We start from the raw sequence: 15,881 nt of genomic DNA, 5'->3' as shown, positions 1-15,881 counted from the left end.
CTCTTTATGGACTAAAGCAAGCTCCTAGGGCATGGTACTCTCGTCTCAGTCACAAGTTGCAAACACTTGGTTTTGTTTCCTCAAAATCTGACACATCATTGTTTATTTACAATAAGTCAAGAACACCATCTTTGTGCTCATTTATGTTGATGACATCATTGTTACAAGCTCATCTCATGATGCATTGACCGGCCTGTTAAATGATCTAGGTGCTGAATTGCACTTAAGGATCTATGAGACTTGCACTATTTCTTGGGCATTGAAGTAAAAAAACATGGTGATGAACTTCATCTTTCCCAAGAGAAGTATGCAAGTTATCTTGTAAAAAGAGCCGAACTACAAGGTTGCAAAGCCTCAGCAACGCCCTTGTCTAGTTCTGAGAAGTTATCCCTTACTGAAGGAGATTTTCCGAGTGAGGAAGATGGCACTAAATACACAAGCTTAGTAGGTGCACTTCAATACTTGACTCTTATTCGACCTGATATTTCATTTGCCGTTAACAAAGTATGTCAGTTTCTTCATGCACCTACCACAACCCATTGGACCGCTGCAAAATGTATAGAGAGATACATCAAAGATATTGTGAATGTTGGTCTTACTTTTACCAAGTCATCATCTACCCTTGTTAGTGCCTTTTCTGATTCCGATTGGGCACAAGCTATTGATGATAGACGCTCCACGGGAGGTTTTGCAGTTTTCTTTGGGTCTAATCTTATCTCTTGGTGTGCAAAGAAACATGCCACTGTCTCCAGATCAAGCACAGAGGCAGAGTATAAGGCACTTGCAAATGCTATAATAGAGATTATCTGGGTTCAATCCATGCTCAAAGAACTTGGTGTGAAACATACTCAAGCTCCATGTGTGTGGTGTGATAACCTCAGTGCAACTTATTTATCTGCCACTCTAGTGTTTCATGCAAGAACCAAGCATATTGAGATAGATTTTCTCTTTATTCGAGAAAGGGTTGCTAACAAAAGATTGGAGATTCGATTTGTTCATTCCAAAGACCAAGTTGCAGATGGCTTTACCAAAGCTTTTCCCACACGGAGTTTTTAAGAATTCAAGCGTAATCTCAACTTAACTAAGTTGTGATCATGGGAGGGTGTTAAACATAATATGTGCTAGCTGTAACGTGAGACATGAGGACTTGTTAGAGATAGAGATAGAGTTATGGTTAGGTAGTTTGTTATAATCTTCCTTGTAATCGAAACTATCTTATCTCCTCTTCTCTTCTTCTCCAAGTCTTGTAATCTATCTTTGTATGCGTTATGGGCTTTGCACCCCCGACTATAAACACGCAGCACATCCCCTCACACCGAGGTAAGATGCTTACACCAATCTTCACAAGGAGCCGTTAGGGTCGACCATCAACTCAAGTTAGCACGTGTATCATTCAACCTACATCAACTCTCTCCTATGCATCAAGTAGCACCCCCATACAGATCATACATAGGTAAAATGGTGATTATGTAGAATTTCATGCCGATGCGCTCCCAGCCTGAAGCGGTACATCACTGCTACTTCTCAAACAACAACGCCAGATATTGGCACGTTGACGGAGACTTGGCTTGCGTTGGTTTTTCCCTTGAAGAGGAAAGGGTGATGCAGCACAGGAGCAGTAAGTATTTCCCTCAGTTTGAGAACCAAGGTATCAATCCAGTAGGAGAATCTCGTCAAGTCCAGAGTACCTGCGCAAACACAAAAGAGCTTGCACCCAACGCTATAAAGGGTTATCAATCCCTTCAAGATTGATTGCAAAGTGAGATCTGAAGGCGGAAAGTGCAACGAAGTAAAAAATGTAAAGCTGAAAATATGGTGAGGAGTAGACCCGGGGGCCATAGTGTTCACTAGAGGCTTCTCTCAAAATAGAAAATATCACGGTGGGTGAACAAATTACTGTCGAGCAATTGATAGAACCGCGCAAAGTCATGACGATATCTAAGGCAATGATCATACATATAGGCATCACGTCCGAGACAAGTAGACCGATACTTTCTGCATCTACTACTATTACTCCACACATCGACCGCTATCCAGCATGTATATAGTGTATTGAGTTCATGACGAATAGAGTAACGCCTTAAGCAAGATGACATGATGTAGAGGGATAAACTCAAACCAATGATGAAAACCCCATCTTTTTACCCTTGATGGCAACAACACGATGCGTGCCTCGCTACCCCTTCTGTCACTAGGTGAGGTCACCGCATGGTATGAACCCAAAACCAAGCACTTCTCCCATTGCAAGAATCATAGATCAAGTTGGCCAAACAAAACCCACATCTCGAAGAGAATTACAAGGATATGAAATCATGCATAAGAGAGATCAGAAGAAACTCAAATAAGATTCATAGATAATCTGATCATAAATCCACAATTCATCGGATCTCGACAAACACACCGCAAAAGAAGATTACATCGGATAGATCTCCATGAAGATCATGGAGAACTTTGTATTGAAGATCCAAGAGAGAGAATAAGCCATCTAGCTACTAGCTATGGACCCGTAGGTCTATGGTGAACTACTCACGCATCATCGGAGAGGTCATGGTGTTGATGAAGAAGCCATTCGTATCCGAATCTCCCCTCCGGCAGGGCACCAGAACATGCCCCAGATGGGGTCTTGCGGAGACAAAAGCTTGCGGCGGCGGAAAAGTATTTTCGTGGCTCCCCTGATTTTTCTTAGGAATTTTAGGGAATTTACAGGCGAAGGAGCTAGGGCAGGGGAGGCCCAGGGAGCCCACAAGCCTAGGAGGCGCGTGCCCCCTGACCGCGCCATGGGGGCTTGTGGCCTCCCCCGGGACTCCTTGCCTTGGTTCCCAAGCTTTCTGCGTATCTTCTGTTCCAAAAAAAAAATCTTTTCGGAAGTTTTATTTCGTTTGGACTCCGTTTAAAATCCTCCTCTGAAAATGGTCAAAAACACGAAAAAAACAGGAATTGACACTTGGCACTGAGTTAATAAGTTAGTCCCAAAAAAGATATAAAAGGCATACAAAACATCCAAAGTTTGACAAGATAATAGCATGAAACCATAAAAAATTATAGATACGTTGGAGACGTATCAATCATCCGAAGAAATTGGTGCAAACCACTCGAGAGGTGGGCCAAGCTGAACGTCGATCTGGATATGAATTTGTTTTACATGTTAAACATTTTTATAATATTATTTCAGATGCAACCTTAATCATTATCCCACATTTCGTCTTATTTGTAACAACGTATATCTAGATTGAAAATCAACAGCTCAACAAAATCACATTAGAGATGAAAACACACGCATAGGCAAAACCTCCCATGAGAAAAAGAAAGCAGATTTCTCATCTAATGCAAAGAGAGAGACACACCTTAGGATTGACCATATTTTAACTTGTTGCGGTTATGTGAGCAATGAGGCCACCGTCGACCATGTTGGGAAGTAGGATAAGCGGCAACATAGATGGGATGCACGTAAAACTATTCGGGGTCTTGAGTCATGGTTACTAGGTTAAGGGCGCGTTGTATTTTTTTTCATTGCAACACACGACTTTGCTAATAAGTAGTTGTGTATGTGCAATGACATGTATATTAGGCAGGATATTAGTTGTTCACTATATTAGGTAAGATATATTAGTTGCATGTTGATATTTGGTAAGATTTTAATTGCATGGTATACTTTATGGATATCGCTCAGTCTAAACATGTTTATAACCAATGGCTGTGGTGGGTAATTAAAGCATAAAACGTGTTTGATGCTCAACACTGGAGCGATTTGAATTGCTAGATCACATGATTTGCTGCTCGAGATGGTTTGGATTTGTCTTTTCTTAACACATTGGTATAGATATAAATGCCATGTTAAACATGTTTCTGTCTTTTGTAAAGGACATGGACCTATTTGGGTCTTCAATATTTTTTTAGAAACTTCAGTAATTTTTGAATGGGAATCTTTAATAATGGTTATTGGATTAAGGATGTGTGTTACTTTTTTCTTCAATAGCAATGCATGTTTTTTCTCTAGTACGAAAAGAACAAAAGAGAAATATAGAAAGATACTAGGAAAAAAGAAGGAACATATTTGTTTTAAACCGTATGAAAAGAACGAGACGTAAGCCTCGTCCAACGATGGACACACATCCCCTTGCTGTCCTCCCACGCACCTTTTAGCATCTGCCTTATCCCACGCAAAAGACCACAACCACTCATTTTCTACCGCGTCATCGTCTTCCTCGCGACTAGCAATCCTCCCTCTCTTCTTCTGCCCATTGCCATGTCCGAGATTTCTCTGCTGCCAACTTTCATGGTGCGCTCGCCCTCCTTTCCTTGGCGGAGTTGTTGCTGCTGCCAGGATGTCCGTGTTCTCTCTACTGCCCACTTCCAAGGCCACGCTCGCCCTTCTCTTCCATGGCAGAGTTCTTGCTGTTGCAAGGGGCACCGCTGTTCTGCGACAAATCGACAGACGCTTTGACGTCACCACCACATGCCATGGTCGTCGGAGCTGTTGCTGCGACGCGAAGCATCCATGTATGAAGACGGAGTTATGATTTGAGCATTGCGCGTGGCCTCCCTAAGCTGCAATGGAGCGCCGTCGGCGCTGCGACGGTGACCGCGACGAGTGATCAATGAGGGGCGCTGCAATTGTGGCAATGTTGCCCTGAAACTATTGTGAGCAACGTCGGTATTGCAATGGAGCAACATGCAGTCCTCGCCAAACGGGTCGGCCCGGTCTGGCCCGCCACAATCGTGCCATGCACGACACGACACGTCTGGGCCCGATTATTAGCTGGGCCGTGCCATGCCGGCCCATCAGCGCAGCCTCCCGACCTAGGCACGACACGGAGGCTATACGGGCCGGCCCGTAGGCATGCCAGACCCGCTAGCCTGCTAGTTTTTTATTATTTTAGGCTATTATTTTGGCTGATTTTGTCCTGTTAGCCTGTTTTTTGGACCGACTTTAATATATTGTGCTGTGTTTTGGTTCGATTTTGGCCTATTAGGTTATTTTTTATCCTATATATATAAAAATAAATAATAAAATGATAAACGGGCCGTGTCGTGCCGGCCCGCGTGCCCAGCCCTCAGGCCGAGGCACGACCCGAGGCGGGCTGCGTGCCTGGCACGACCCGATTAGCCCGTGCCGTGCCTGGCCCGTGGTGTGCCTGGCTGGCGTGCTTTCGGACCGACCGAGAAAGCACGACCCGTTTGGCCAACTTTGGCAACATGGAGCCGCCGAAAGCATAGCCGACATTGCAATGAAGCTTCACCGACGTTGCAATGGAGTTTCGTCGGACGCGTCGGTGCTGCATTGAAGCTCCAGCGGCGCTGCAATGGAACTTCATCAAACGTGTCGATGCCGTGTTGGAGCTTCGTCCAACAACAACGGCCGTGTTTGGATACTCTAACTCGGTTAGAGGTTAGAGTTAGATTCTAACTCTAGACTAACCCTGAACTAACTCTAACCAAAAAGGTGTTTGGATGAAAGGGTTAGATTGTCAATAAATGCACTTTTTCAATCATTTGGCTCCTTTATCTAGAATTTTGTGTGGTGGAGAGAAAGAGAAAAGTAACTTTTTATGGATCCCACCTAACTCCAACCCAAAAAAGCACCTCTTGGATGGGTTAGATGCATCTAACCAACTCTAACCCACCTGTTTGAATTTTTGAGGATTAGATGAGTCCAATCTAACCAACTCTAACTCTAACCCAATCACCAACGGTGCGTCGTGAAAGATGCAGTTGAGCTTTTACTGAGCGCAGTAGCGCTGCGTTGAAAAAGTCGGGCGACTACTGCTGCTGTGGCATTGCTGTCATGGAGCAACCATAGTGTGCTGATCGGACAGCCGACTAACCAATTTTTTTTATTCCATTGATTCGTAGCAAGTACCCAAAAAGTAACGCCGAAACCGAAACGTGCACGTTGCAAATCTCATCACAGGGCACCCCCGAAAACGAACCAACGGACCCGATGAAACCCGATTCAACTAGGTTCAGACTCCAGAGTTCAGACCAGACCACCCCCTCTTCGCCCCCGTTACTTTCCTTTCCTTTCCCTCCCCACGCAACCCCAACCCAATCCTCGCGTCGCGTCCTCTAAACCCTAACTCGTCGCGAGGGGAAAGCGCCGGAAACCATGGCGACGGCGGCGCCGGGGCAGCTCAACCTCGACGAGTACCCGTCGTGGGGCTCCCGCGGCGTCGACTGCTTCGAGAAGCTCGAGCAGATCGGCGAGGGCACATACGGGTACGCGCTATCGACCCCTCAATCCCAATCCCCCAATCCTGTGAAACGCCTGTGCGTCGGTCCGATTCGACCGCGTCGTCTTTGTTGTTTCCAGGCAAGTGTTCATGGCCAAGGAGACGGAGACGAAGGAGATCGTCGCGCTCAAGAAGATCCGCATGGACAACGAGCGCGAGGGCGTCAGTATATCCTGCCGCGTCTTTTTTTTTCCTTTCCTAAATGATGTTCTTGGCCCTGAGGCTTTCTTTTCTCGATTCGGCGCAGTTCCCTATCACGGCCATCCGCGAGATCAAAATCCTCAAGAAGCTGCACCACCAGAACGTCATACAGCTCAAGGAGATCGTAACATCCCCAGGTTTGACTAATCATCCCACGAATCAGAAGAACATCATACTGGATTGTTAGCTGCCTGCGTCCAGAGGATTAATGGACTGGATTGATTCTTGCAGGGCCAGACAGAGACGAGCAGGGGAAGCAAAGTACGGTTCTTTCTGAGAACGACATTAGTGTTTTTGATTCTTCTCTCAGAAAACCAAAATAAATGGTCTGTTGCCTAGTTTTGCCATTTGACCTGTCGTGTTGTTGTTCTATAGTCGATGGCAACAAGTACAAAGGGAGCATTTACATGGTCTTTGAGTACATGGACCATGACTTGACTGGGTTGGCTGATAAGCCTGGGATGCGCTTCACCATTCCACAGATTAAGGTAAAAACCATCCATGAGTGTATGATGGTACTGGTTGTGACAAGTGTAGTTCCTGATATAATGTCATGTACCAGTGCTACATGAAGCAACTCCTCACGGGCCTTCACTATTGCCATATCAATCAAGTTCTGCATCGTGATATTAAAGGTATCTACGGCAGACAACTTACAGGAATTTTGGGGTTATGTAGTGACAGTGACTTTGTTGTTTTTATGCTAATCGTGTATCAAAACTTATTCCTGCAGGATCTAACCTCTTGATAGACAATGAGGGTAACTTAAAACTGGCTGATTTTGGCCTAGCAAGATCATTTTCGAATGATCATAATGCAAACCTCACTAACCGTGTGATCACTTTGTGGTACAGGTATTGCAGTGTTATCCTTTTGTCTTGCAAGTTGTCCAGTGCAGTGTTAGTAATTGGATCGTGCTGACTCTTTTGTTGTGTTAATGATTTTCAGACCTCCAGAGTTGCTGCTAGGAAGCACAAAATATGGGCCAGCGGTGGACATGTGGTCGGTGGGTTGTATTTTTGCAGAGCTTCTCAATGGAAAGCCAATACTGCCTGGAAAGAATGAGGTATGGTTTCTAAAGTTGTTGGACAAGTTAATTTTATGAGTGAATTCCAGTTTTAACCCCATAGTTGTGCATTTGTGACACTTATTATCCCATTTTTAGTGAAATAAAATCAGAAATACACTATATATTAAATTTTAAGCAGGGTTTTACCCAATTTTGGCATTCTGCACGTTCAGTTAGAATAGCCTGGTGTGTTAGGTCCATGTGGTGCGTCAAAATATGCAAATATCAGAGGGCATCATCGATGATAATGTCCGTCCTTCTCTTCACCATCTGGTCGATTCCTTGTCATTGTCCTGATATTTTTGAGTCTCGATCATCATCTCACACCTTTCCAAACGACACGCATCAGAAAAAAGAGGGTCTAGACTTCTTTAAATGGGTAATTAGATGTTTTTTCATTAGATGGGGTAATTACTCTCACAAATGCACAAGTAGAGGGTAAAAAGTGGAATTCACTCTAATTTTATCAATTGCTGTGATGAGGTTACTTATTATGATAATTACTATTAGCTGTCAAATACTTAATGTTAGAATTCTTAGGAATTTTTCCTACGTTGGTCGTTTGATTCATAAGATTGAATCCTACAGGATTTTTTCCAAAGGAACCATGTGTACTACATTTCAGGGCTCCTTTGATACAAAGGAATTCCATAGGATTTTTGGAGGATCTGGATCCTTAGGATTTTTTTCCTACGATGGTTGTTTTATTTGTAGAATTGAAATCCTTAGGATTTTTTTCCATAGGATTCATTTGTACTACATTTTGGAGGAAAATTCCCATCCACTCAAACCTCTTTTTTGGATTCCTTCGCTTTTCATGTGCTATCAAACACTCTTCCAAATCTTGTAGGGAGTATAGGGTACAAAAGTCAAACGCTCTTCCAAATCTTGTAGGAAGTATAGGGTACAAAAGGACATGACAGTCTGTTCCTGCATTTTTCCTATTCCTGCATTTTGAGAATCCTGCGTATCATAGGAAATCTAGCATCCACTTCAACCTCTTTTTACAATTCCTTTGTTTTTCCTGTGGCATCAAACACTCTCTGCTAATCCTATATTATTCAAGTGGGCATGCCACTTAAATCCTCTGTTTTTCCTATTCCTGTGTTTTGAGAATCCCGCAAATCAAAGAGGGCCTGAATAGTGTAAAAATCATTTTTTATGATTATAAAGGGACTTGGAATATATGTCATAATGTGAAGCTAGAGCATTTAGGTAAAGATAAACCAGCAGCCGTGTCTAACACACCCGGGGAGTACTAGAGATTGTACAATGTTGCAAAATTATCCATATGTATCTGACGGCAACACATCCTACTATTTTTGTACTACTTGGGGAATATCTCCTAGAGATTGTAAACTGTTGGAGATATATCCTACAGCACATCCTACTTGGGGAATATCTAGCCATGTGAAGCTAGACATTTTAACTTGGTTATGGAAGGAAAAACACATCCTACTATTTTTGTACTCCTTCTATGTGAAAATGTTGCTCTTGTTAGTTTGAACACTTACAAATTTCTCTATATTTACAATAATATTTAGCTATACATTTAAACTTGGTTGCAGTAGGGAAACAAATTCCCTTCTTGTAGTAGCCCTGTTAATGTGAAAAATAAGTGCACCAATCTCGTTGTAGTTGTTTTACAAGTTAGGGAATGCTTCTCTGCTTTGGTTGTTTTACGAGTTAGGGAATGCTTCTCTGCTTTGCCAAGAGAAATCCAAACTTGACTCGTCTGTCCTCATTCATCTTTGTTCTTACTTTCTTCAAAATCTGCATGTTCTTTTGATGGTCATAAAAAAATAGTTGCTCCCTGTCTAGTGTCTAGCCCAGCAGTTCTTCAGTTTGAGGCACAGAATCATCTAGCACTAAGAGTATTTTTTCCAAGCTTGAACTTGTAGTGTACTGCAATCGTGAGTAATCCATTGTCTCTGATACTTTGTGCAGCCAGACCAACTGACCAAAATATTCGAGCTTTGTGGTACCCCTGATGAATTGATTTGGCCGGGTGTGACAAAAATGCCGTGGTATAATAATTTGAAGCCTCCCCGGCAATTGAAGAGGCATGTTAAAGATGCTTTTAAACAGTAAGTACTATGTATTATACTACTCTTTTCATCTTTTGTACTTGAAGCTTGCTCAGTTGCCCTTTCAGAAGAGAGTTTGCTTACTTCGTGTGGTTCTAGTTTTGATTTTCATGCTCTGGATCTGCTGGAGAAAATGTTAACACTGGACCCGTCAAAGGTATAATTGCTTCTTTTTGGTGTTTGCTTACATTTATATGCTTTGGTATGCAAACAGTTTGTGATCCTGGCTTTTTTGTTCATATTTTCGTAATCGCCAATTCTTTTTATTATTCAACCATAATTTGACATGACTTGCACTCTTCAGAGGATATCTGCAAACGAAGCTCTTGATTCTGAATATTTCTGGACTGATCCCCTACCTTGTGATCCTAAAAGGTGATGCTCGTAGCCTTTTCCTTTTGCTTGATTCATGGCTTGCCCTAATCATCCTAATTTCTATCAAGACATATACCCCGCTATTTTACTTTCCTTTGATTAATTAATCGATTGTCCATTTTGTGTTTACTGATGCAGCTTGCCAAAGTATGAGGCATCGCATGAGTACCAGACGAAGAAAAGACGTCAACAGCAGCGGCAAGCTGATGATGCTGCTGCAAAGCGGCAAAAGACGCATCATTCTCAGCCTCCTCATGCCCGTTTGCCCCCAATCCAGCAATCAGGCCATCAAATCAGGCCAGCCCAGCCTACCAACAACCCACATCCACCAATGGCATCTGGGTCAAGTCATCACTATGGAAAGCCCCGTGGGCCAGGAGGGCCTAACAGGTACCCACCCGGCGGGAACCAAGGCGGTGGGGGGTATCCGAACCGTGGAGGGCAAGGTGGTGGCTATGGCAGTGGCCCTTACCCTCAACAAGGTCGAGGACCGCCTCCTTACCCTGGCGGTGGCCCAAGGGGTGGTGGCAGCAGTGGTGGCTATGGTGCAGGTGCTCCAAACTTTCCACAAGCCGGTCCGTATGGCCCTGGCGGCCCAGGCCGGGGGCCAAATTATCCCCCACAAGCTGGCTCCCGAAACCAGCAGCAGCAGTATGGGAACTGGCAATAGTATGTAGCATCTCAACTGTACCATGTCATGTAGATTTTCTTTTTCCCTTTTCATTTTCAAGAAGGCCATGGCATGCAGGAATTCTCCATGATAAGTGGAAACCTGTGCACTGATGCTTGTATTTCAAGTTTAATTTAATCTGCCTGATGTGCCTTTTGTTGGGCTTGATATGATAATTAATGTCATTTAGCTATGGATTAATTATTTGGAAGTTTTAGTTTCGTCCTAATGTTTGATCAACTAGTATTTTATATAGATAGAAAAATACAGCAGCATTTTCTTTTACAACATCTAGCACAGCAAATTAGTTTCATCATATAAACTTATTAAAGAGAAACTTATTTAGTGACGTACTTCAGTTAATTTGGAATGGAGAGAATGTAGCAGTGCGCATCAATGAAGTTTTTGTCACTGGGATTTTTATCTTACACAAAACAAGTGGAGTGAATCTGAAGAATAATCTTTATACACAAGTTTGAATTCCAGGATTTATAAATCGAATTATCGGGGTTCAGGTTTGCCTCGCCGCGGCTACAGCGGCGCCGGCGCTGGACCTTTGCCCTTGGCCATCTTCTTTGGCTCGTGCCCGTCGATGTCCCTGCGTTGGTAATAGTGCGGCGCGATCTCCAGCAGCCACTCCGGCTTGAGCTCCGTCACCTGCCGCATGTACTCCTTGGTGGTCAGCACCAGCTCGTGGTACACCACCCATGACGGCGTCACCTCCGCCATCCCGGAGCTCGGGTGCACGAACACCGTCTGCCGGCTCTTGACGGCACGGTACGACCCGTCCTTCTGCCTCCGCGCCGCGTTGCGGAAGTAGCCCGCCGTGACCGCCTTCGTTATCGCGCCGAGGTCGCCGACGCCGGAGCAGTGCTCGATCTCCACCCGCTCCAGCAGCGCCTCCAGCTGGTCCCGCACATCCCGCGCGCGCTTCATGGTGCGCGGCTGCACGAAGTTCTCGCGGCACCATTGCGACGAGTAGCCCGACTCCTTCCACGCGTTGTACACGTTGAGCAGCGCCACGTGGTCACCGACGTTGCCCGCGTGGAAGGCCTGCCGCGCCGTGTCGGCGTGCACCAGCTTGTCTTTGGGCCGGTAGAAGACGGCGTTCCCGGCAGATAGCATGGCCGCGATGGTCACCACCTCCTCGGAGCACTTGTACTTCTCCGACGCCACGATGGCCTTGGAGAGCATGGGGTCCAGCGGGAATTCGGCCATCCTCCTCCCGGTCTTGGTGAGCTCGCCACGGCTGTTGAGCGCCCCGAGGGCGAAGAGCTCCTCCAGGGCCTTGAGCAGCGCCTCCGACGCCGGTGGGTCCATGAAGTCGAAGCTCACCAGGTCGTTGATGCCCAGCGCCTTGAGCCTCAGCACCACGTTGGCCAGGTTGCTCCTCTGGATCTCCGGGACCGTGTCGTCGTCCAGGTCGTTCCTGAAGTTGTACTCCGTGAAGAGGCGGAAGCACTTGCCGGGTCCTGTCCGCCCCGACCGGCCGGCACGCTGGTCCGCCGACGCCTTGGAGATGGGCTCAACCCGCAGCGACTCCATGCCCGTGCGCGGGTTGTACGACTTGAGCTTGCAGAACCCCGGGTCGATCACGTACTTGATCCCGTCGATGGTCAGCGACGTCTCGGCGATGTTGGTGGCCACAACCACCTTGCGGGAGCCCTCCGGCGTCGGCTCGAAGATCTTGGCCTGGAGCTCCGTGGGCAGGTTCGCGTAGATCGGGCAGATCACCAGCTCTGCCATCTTGCCGCCAAATGTCCTCATCTTCTGCTTCAGCATCTCTTCCACCGTCTCGATCTCCTCCTGCCCCGTGAGGAACAGCAGGATGTCGCCGGCGGGCTGGGTGACGTGCAGCTGCAGGACCGTGACGACGGCGGCGGCGATGTAATCCGCCTCCGGCGCCGTCGTGTAGTGGATGTCCACCTTGTACCGTCTCCCGGGGATCTTGAAGATCGGGGCCTCGTCGAAGAAGTCGCTGAACTTCTCGGCGTTGAGCGTCGCGCTCGAGATGAGCAGCTTCACGTCCGGCCGGAAGCGCGCAATGTCCTTGACCAGGCCGAAGAGGATGTCGGTGGAGAGCGTGCGCTCGTGCGCCTCGTCCACCATCACCACGCTGTAGCTCGCCAGGTCCGGCTCGCCGAGGAACTCCCGCAGGAGCATCCCGTCCGTCATGTACTTGATCACCGTCTTGTCTGAGGTGCAGTCCTCGAACCTGATCGAGTAGCCGACCTCGTGCCCGAGCTTGACGCCCATCTCCTGCGCCACCCTCGCCGCCACGCTCATCGCAGCGACGCGACGCGGCTGCGTGCACGCGATCTTCTTCCCCTTGGCCGTGTACCCGGCCTCGTGGAGGTACTGCGGTATCTGCGTGGTCTTGCCGGAGCCGGTCTCTCCGACGATGATCAGCACCTGGTACTTGTCGATGGCCTTGAGAAGATCGTCCTTGAACTTGTACACGGGCAGATTCTTCCTCTCGTCCTGCAGCTCCCTCTGCAATGTCACCTTGGCATCGATTGCCTCGGCAAGTTCGTCCATCTCGCCGTCCGGCTCGGCGCCGGCCTGCACCGTCGACTTGACGAAGTCGACCACGCCTTCCAAGACGAGCTCGTAGCCGCCGCCGGCCCGGCCACCATCATCTGATCCGAAGTGTAGCCGAGACTTCCTTATCTGCTGCTCTTCCCAGGCCTCCTGCTCCGAGAAGAAATTGCTCCTCTTGCCGTCTCTCGCCGCCGCCTCGGGGTCATCGTACCGCTGCCTCTGAACGGCAAACCGTTTCGCCTGATCCACGTTTGCTGCGGCGTCGTATGCGTCGGGCATCCTGTAGTAGTCGCCGGCGTCGGCGTCGGCGTCCTTTCCGACGCTAACCTTGACAAGGTCGTAGATTTCCTTCTTTCGCCTTAATTCCATCTCTTCGGCGTTCGTCATCTTGACGCCGTCGAAGATAAACTCGTTGTCGATAATCTCGTCTTGCATCTCCTCCACCTTCATCTTCTTCCGCTTTTCCAGGTACGCTTGCCGCGAGGCCGTCCTGAGCTCCGAGGTGTCGCCCCTGTCCAACGCTTCGGACCGCCGGCCAAGCTCGCCCTGCTCTCGCTTGGTCGGCTTCCGATCCGTCAGTTTCCTAGTGCTGGCTGCGTCGCGTTCTCTGATGTGCCGATCGAGCTGAGCCTTCTCGATCTGATCACGGTCCATCTCTTCCAGTTCCTCCCCATCAGAACCGTCGCCGTCCTCCGCGGGAGCACGCTGCGCTCGCACTTTCCGCCCTGAATCGCGCATTACAGTCCCCTCCTCCTCCTCGTCGTCATCCCCTGGGCTCGCGGCATTCTGCCTGAAGCGCTTCTTGCCGCTGGTGTTAGAGGACGACGCAGTGGCCGTGGCGATGGCGCCGGCATCTTGAGCGTGATCGTCTTCATCGTCGAGCAGCTTGAAGGCGCTCTGCTTCTTGGCGAACGCCGCCGCCTCCTGCACCTGTTTCCGGTACTCGCTGACGCGGGAGCCCTTGCGGGGGAACATGGCGTGCACGTCCTCCGCGAACGCGACGGTGTCGGCGGAGGAGGGGAGGCCGGCGAGGTCGACGAGGCGCGCCGCGAGGTCGGCCGCCGACGCGCTCTCCCGCGCGAGGCGGAGCACCAGGCGCACCACCATGACCTCGGAGTAGCCCACGAGCGCCATCAGACGGTCCGACACCCGCGTCTTGAGCTGACGCTCCTCGCTCGCCATGGCGCGGTCGGCCGGTCACAACGCGCTCCCGTGATCTCGTCGACCACGGTCGCGACGCCGCCGCCTCCCCGGCCACGCGAGAGCTAAGTCAGTTTCGATAGAATCGAAGGGTAAAACGTGCCACCGCTTTATTAGTGCTTCCGTTGATGGATCCTTTATTTTGACCAGATTATTCTGTACGTGATCGGAAGCTGCCTATGGCGGTCCGAAACCGACTCGGTCGTGTACGGTTCAGTAATTTCTCGCAACAGCGCTCCCCGCACTACAGCGCTCCCCGCACCATGACACCACCCATCCCAACATCCTTTCGTTGTATCAAGAGATAAATACAGTAGCACTCATTAAAGTTAAGGCCGAAACACAATACTCCCTCCGTTCCGGTGTGTTAGGCCTATCTTTAAAATCTATTTGTTCCACTTTAGCTATGGATTAAGGCCTGTAAACATTAAATGTCATTTAATTAGCACACAACTGCATGGCTGTCCATCTCTCCGCGATGCTGCTTCTTCTTTGGTATTAATTAGCGGCGTGTTTTGCAGGGAGGAGGGAGGAGGAATTGGCGCCATATCTAAGCGCATGCATGCATGCTGTGGGCCTGGACGTCTCTTCACTTGCCATAATTAATACCAACTAAATGCTGATTGGAGGAAATGAGCAGATCACTTAGCCAATGAAAAACCACCTTGGTCGTGCTGCGTTTCATAAGAGGCCTAACACACCGGAACGGAGGGAGTACTTCCTCTGTCATGGTTTAGAAGGCACAGTTAGACTTGCGTGCGTTTTCAAAATAGACAAAGATTAAGACACGTTCCATTTACTCCTAGCAGCTAATTAGTACTCCGTTGTACTACTTCTATATGCATGCGTAGTGTGAATGCTATTTTTTGACTCATTTCACGGCCAATCAATAATCACCTAGGTCCTAGAGAATTTGCATGCACGCCTTCTAAACCGTGACGGAGGGAGTACATTCATTGAATTTCAGAATACATTTAATACGATTATTGAATATGAGTTGCAATGATTATACGGTCACTGGTTCTCCGTAGAGCTTCGTATTTTGTCCGTTGACTAGTCAAAATAGTCTTCTAGTCCCATCTGTCACTAGGCGCCCCCATTAGCGGCGAGGCGGTCAAGGGTGAGGCCGAGTTTCTGCACGGCGGCGGTGGGGATCCGTGGCGGCGTGATGGAGGCGGCGTGCCTGGACTTGGACCTGTCGGGGTCGTCCTGCATGGCGAGCGGAGCAGAGTGCTCCGCGAGGAGGCGGCAGAACTCGGCCTCGAGCACGTCGAGGGCGACGGTGAGGAGCCCGACGTCGAGGCTGGCGGAGGTGACGCCCTTGAGCCCGGAGAGCGCCCCCGCGAGGCCGGCCACGAAGCGGGGGTCGGCGAGGCTGCGCTTGCGGATGTAGTCGATGGTGTCGGAGAGCTAGTCGACGGCGAGGAAGTGGAGCGCCTCCTCGAGGCGGCCAACGAGGGCGAGGTAGCCCGACAGGTCCTCCTTGGCGGCGACGCCCGTCTGGGGCG

The 15,881-nt window shown here is 48.5% G+C and overlaps 2 protein-coding genes across 2 annotated transcripts; one reads left to right on the top strand and one right to left on the bottom strand.

Annotated features, from left to right (window-relative positions):
- The first annotated feature begins 5,986 nt into the window (after nt 1-5,986).
- Nucleotides 5,987-10,853, top strand: LOC123439690 (cyclin-dependent kinase C-2). The gene is made up of 12 exons (XM_045116383.1): nt 5,987-6,216; nt 6,311-6,392; nt 6,478-6,568; nt 6,663-6,692; nt 6,807-6,919; nt 6,994-7,066; nt 7,165-7,285; nt 7,380-7,497; nt 9,448-9,587; nt 9,687-9,744; nt 9,892-9,962; nt 10,101-10,853. Exons 1-12 carry the CDS (start codon nt 6,107-6,109, stop codon nt 10,630-10,632), a joined length of 1,539 nt encoding a protein of 512 aa, XP_044972318.1. The 5' UTR covers nt 5,987-6,106; the 3' UTR covers nt 10,633-10,853.
- On the bottom strand, nt 10,667-14,445 carry LOC123439679 (pre-mRNA-splicing factor ATP-dependent RNA helicase DEAH1-like). Its single transcript, XM_045116371.1, has one exon. It carries the CDS (start codon nt 14,353-14,355, stop codon nt 11,164-11,166), a length of 3,192 nt encoding a protein of 1,063 aa, XP_044972306.1. The 5' UTR covers nt 14,356-14,445; the 3' UTR covers nt 10,667-11,163.
- Nucleotides 14,446-15,881: the final 1,436 nt, after the last annotated feature.

The sequence above is a fragment of the Hordeum vulgare genome, chromosome 1H (assembly GCF_904849725.1).
Source record: "Hordeum vulgare subsp. vulgare chromosome 1H, MorexV3_pseudomolecules_assembly, whole genome shotgun sequence".
In the NCBI taxonomy this organism is placed as follows: Eukaryota; Viridiplantae; Streptophyta; class Magnoliopsida; order Poales; family Poaceae; genus Hordeum; species Hordeum vulgare.
Note: the sequence above shows the minus strand (reverse complement) of the source record. Positions and strands in the feature narration are given on the sequence as shown.

Coding starts and splice junctions, on each gene's coding strand:
- LOC123439679 (XM_045116371.1), bottom strand. CDS start 14,355: ATGGCGAGCGAGGAGCGTCAGCTCAAGACGCGGGTGTCGGACCGTCTG.
- LOC123439690 (XM_045116383.1), top strand. CDS start 6,107: ATGGCGACGGCGGCGCCGGGGCAGCTCAACCTCGACGAGTACCCGTCG. Junction 9,588..9,686: donor GTTAAAGATGCTTTTAAACA/GTAAGTACTATG, acceptor GTGTGGTTCTAG/TTTTGATTTTCATGCTCTGG. Junction 9,963..10,100: donor CTACCTTGTGATCCTAAAAG/GTGATGCTCGTA, acceptor TTACTGATGCAG/CTTGCCAAAGTATGAGGCAT.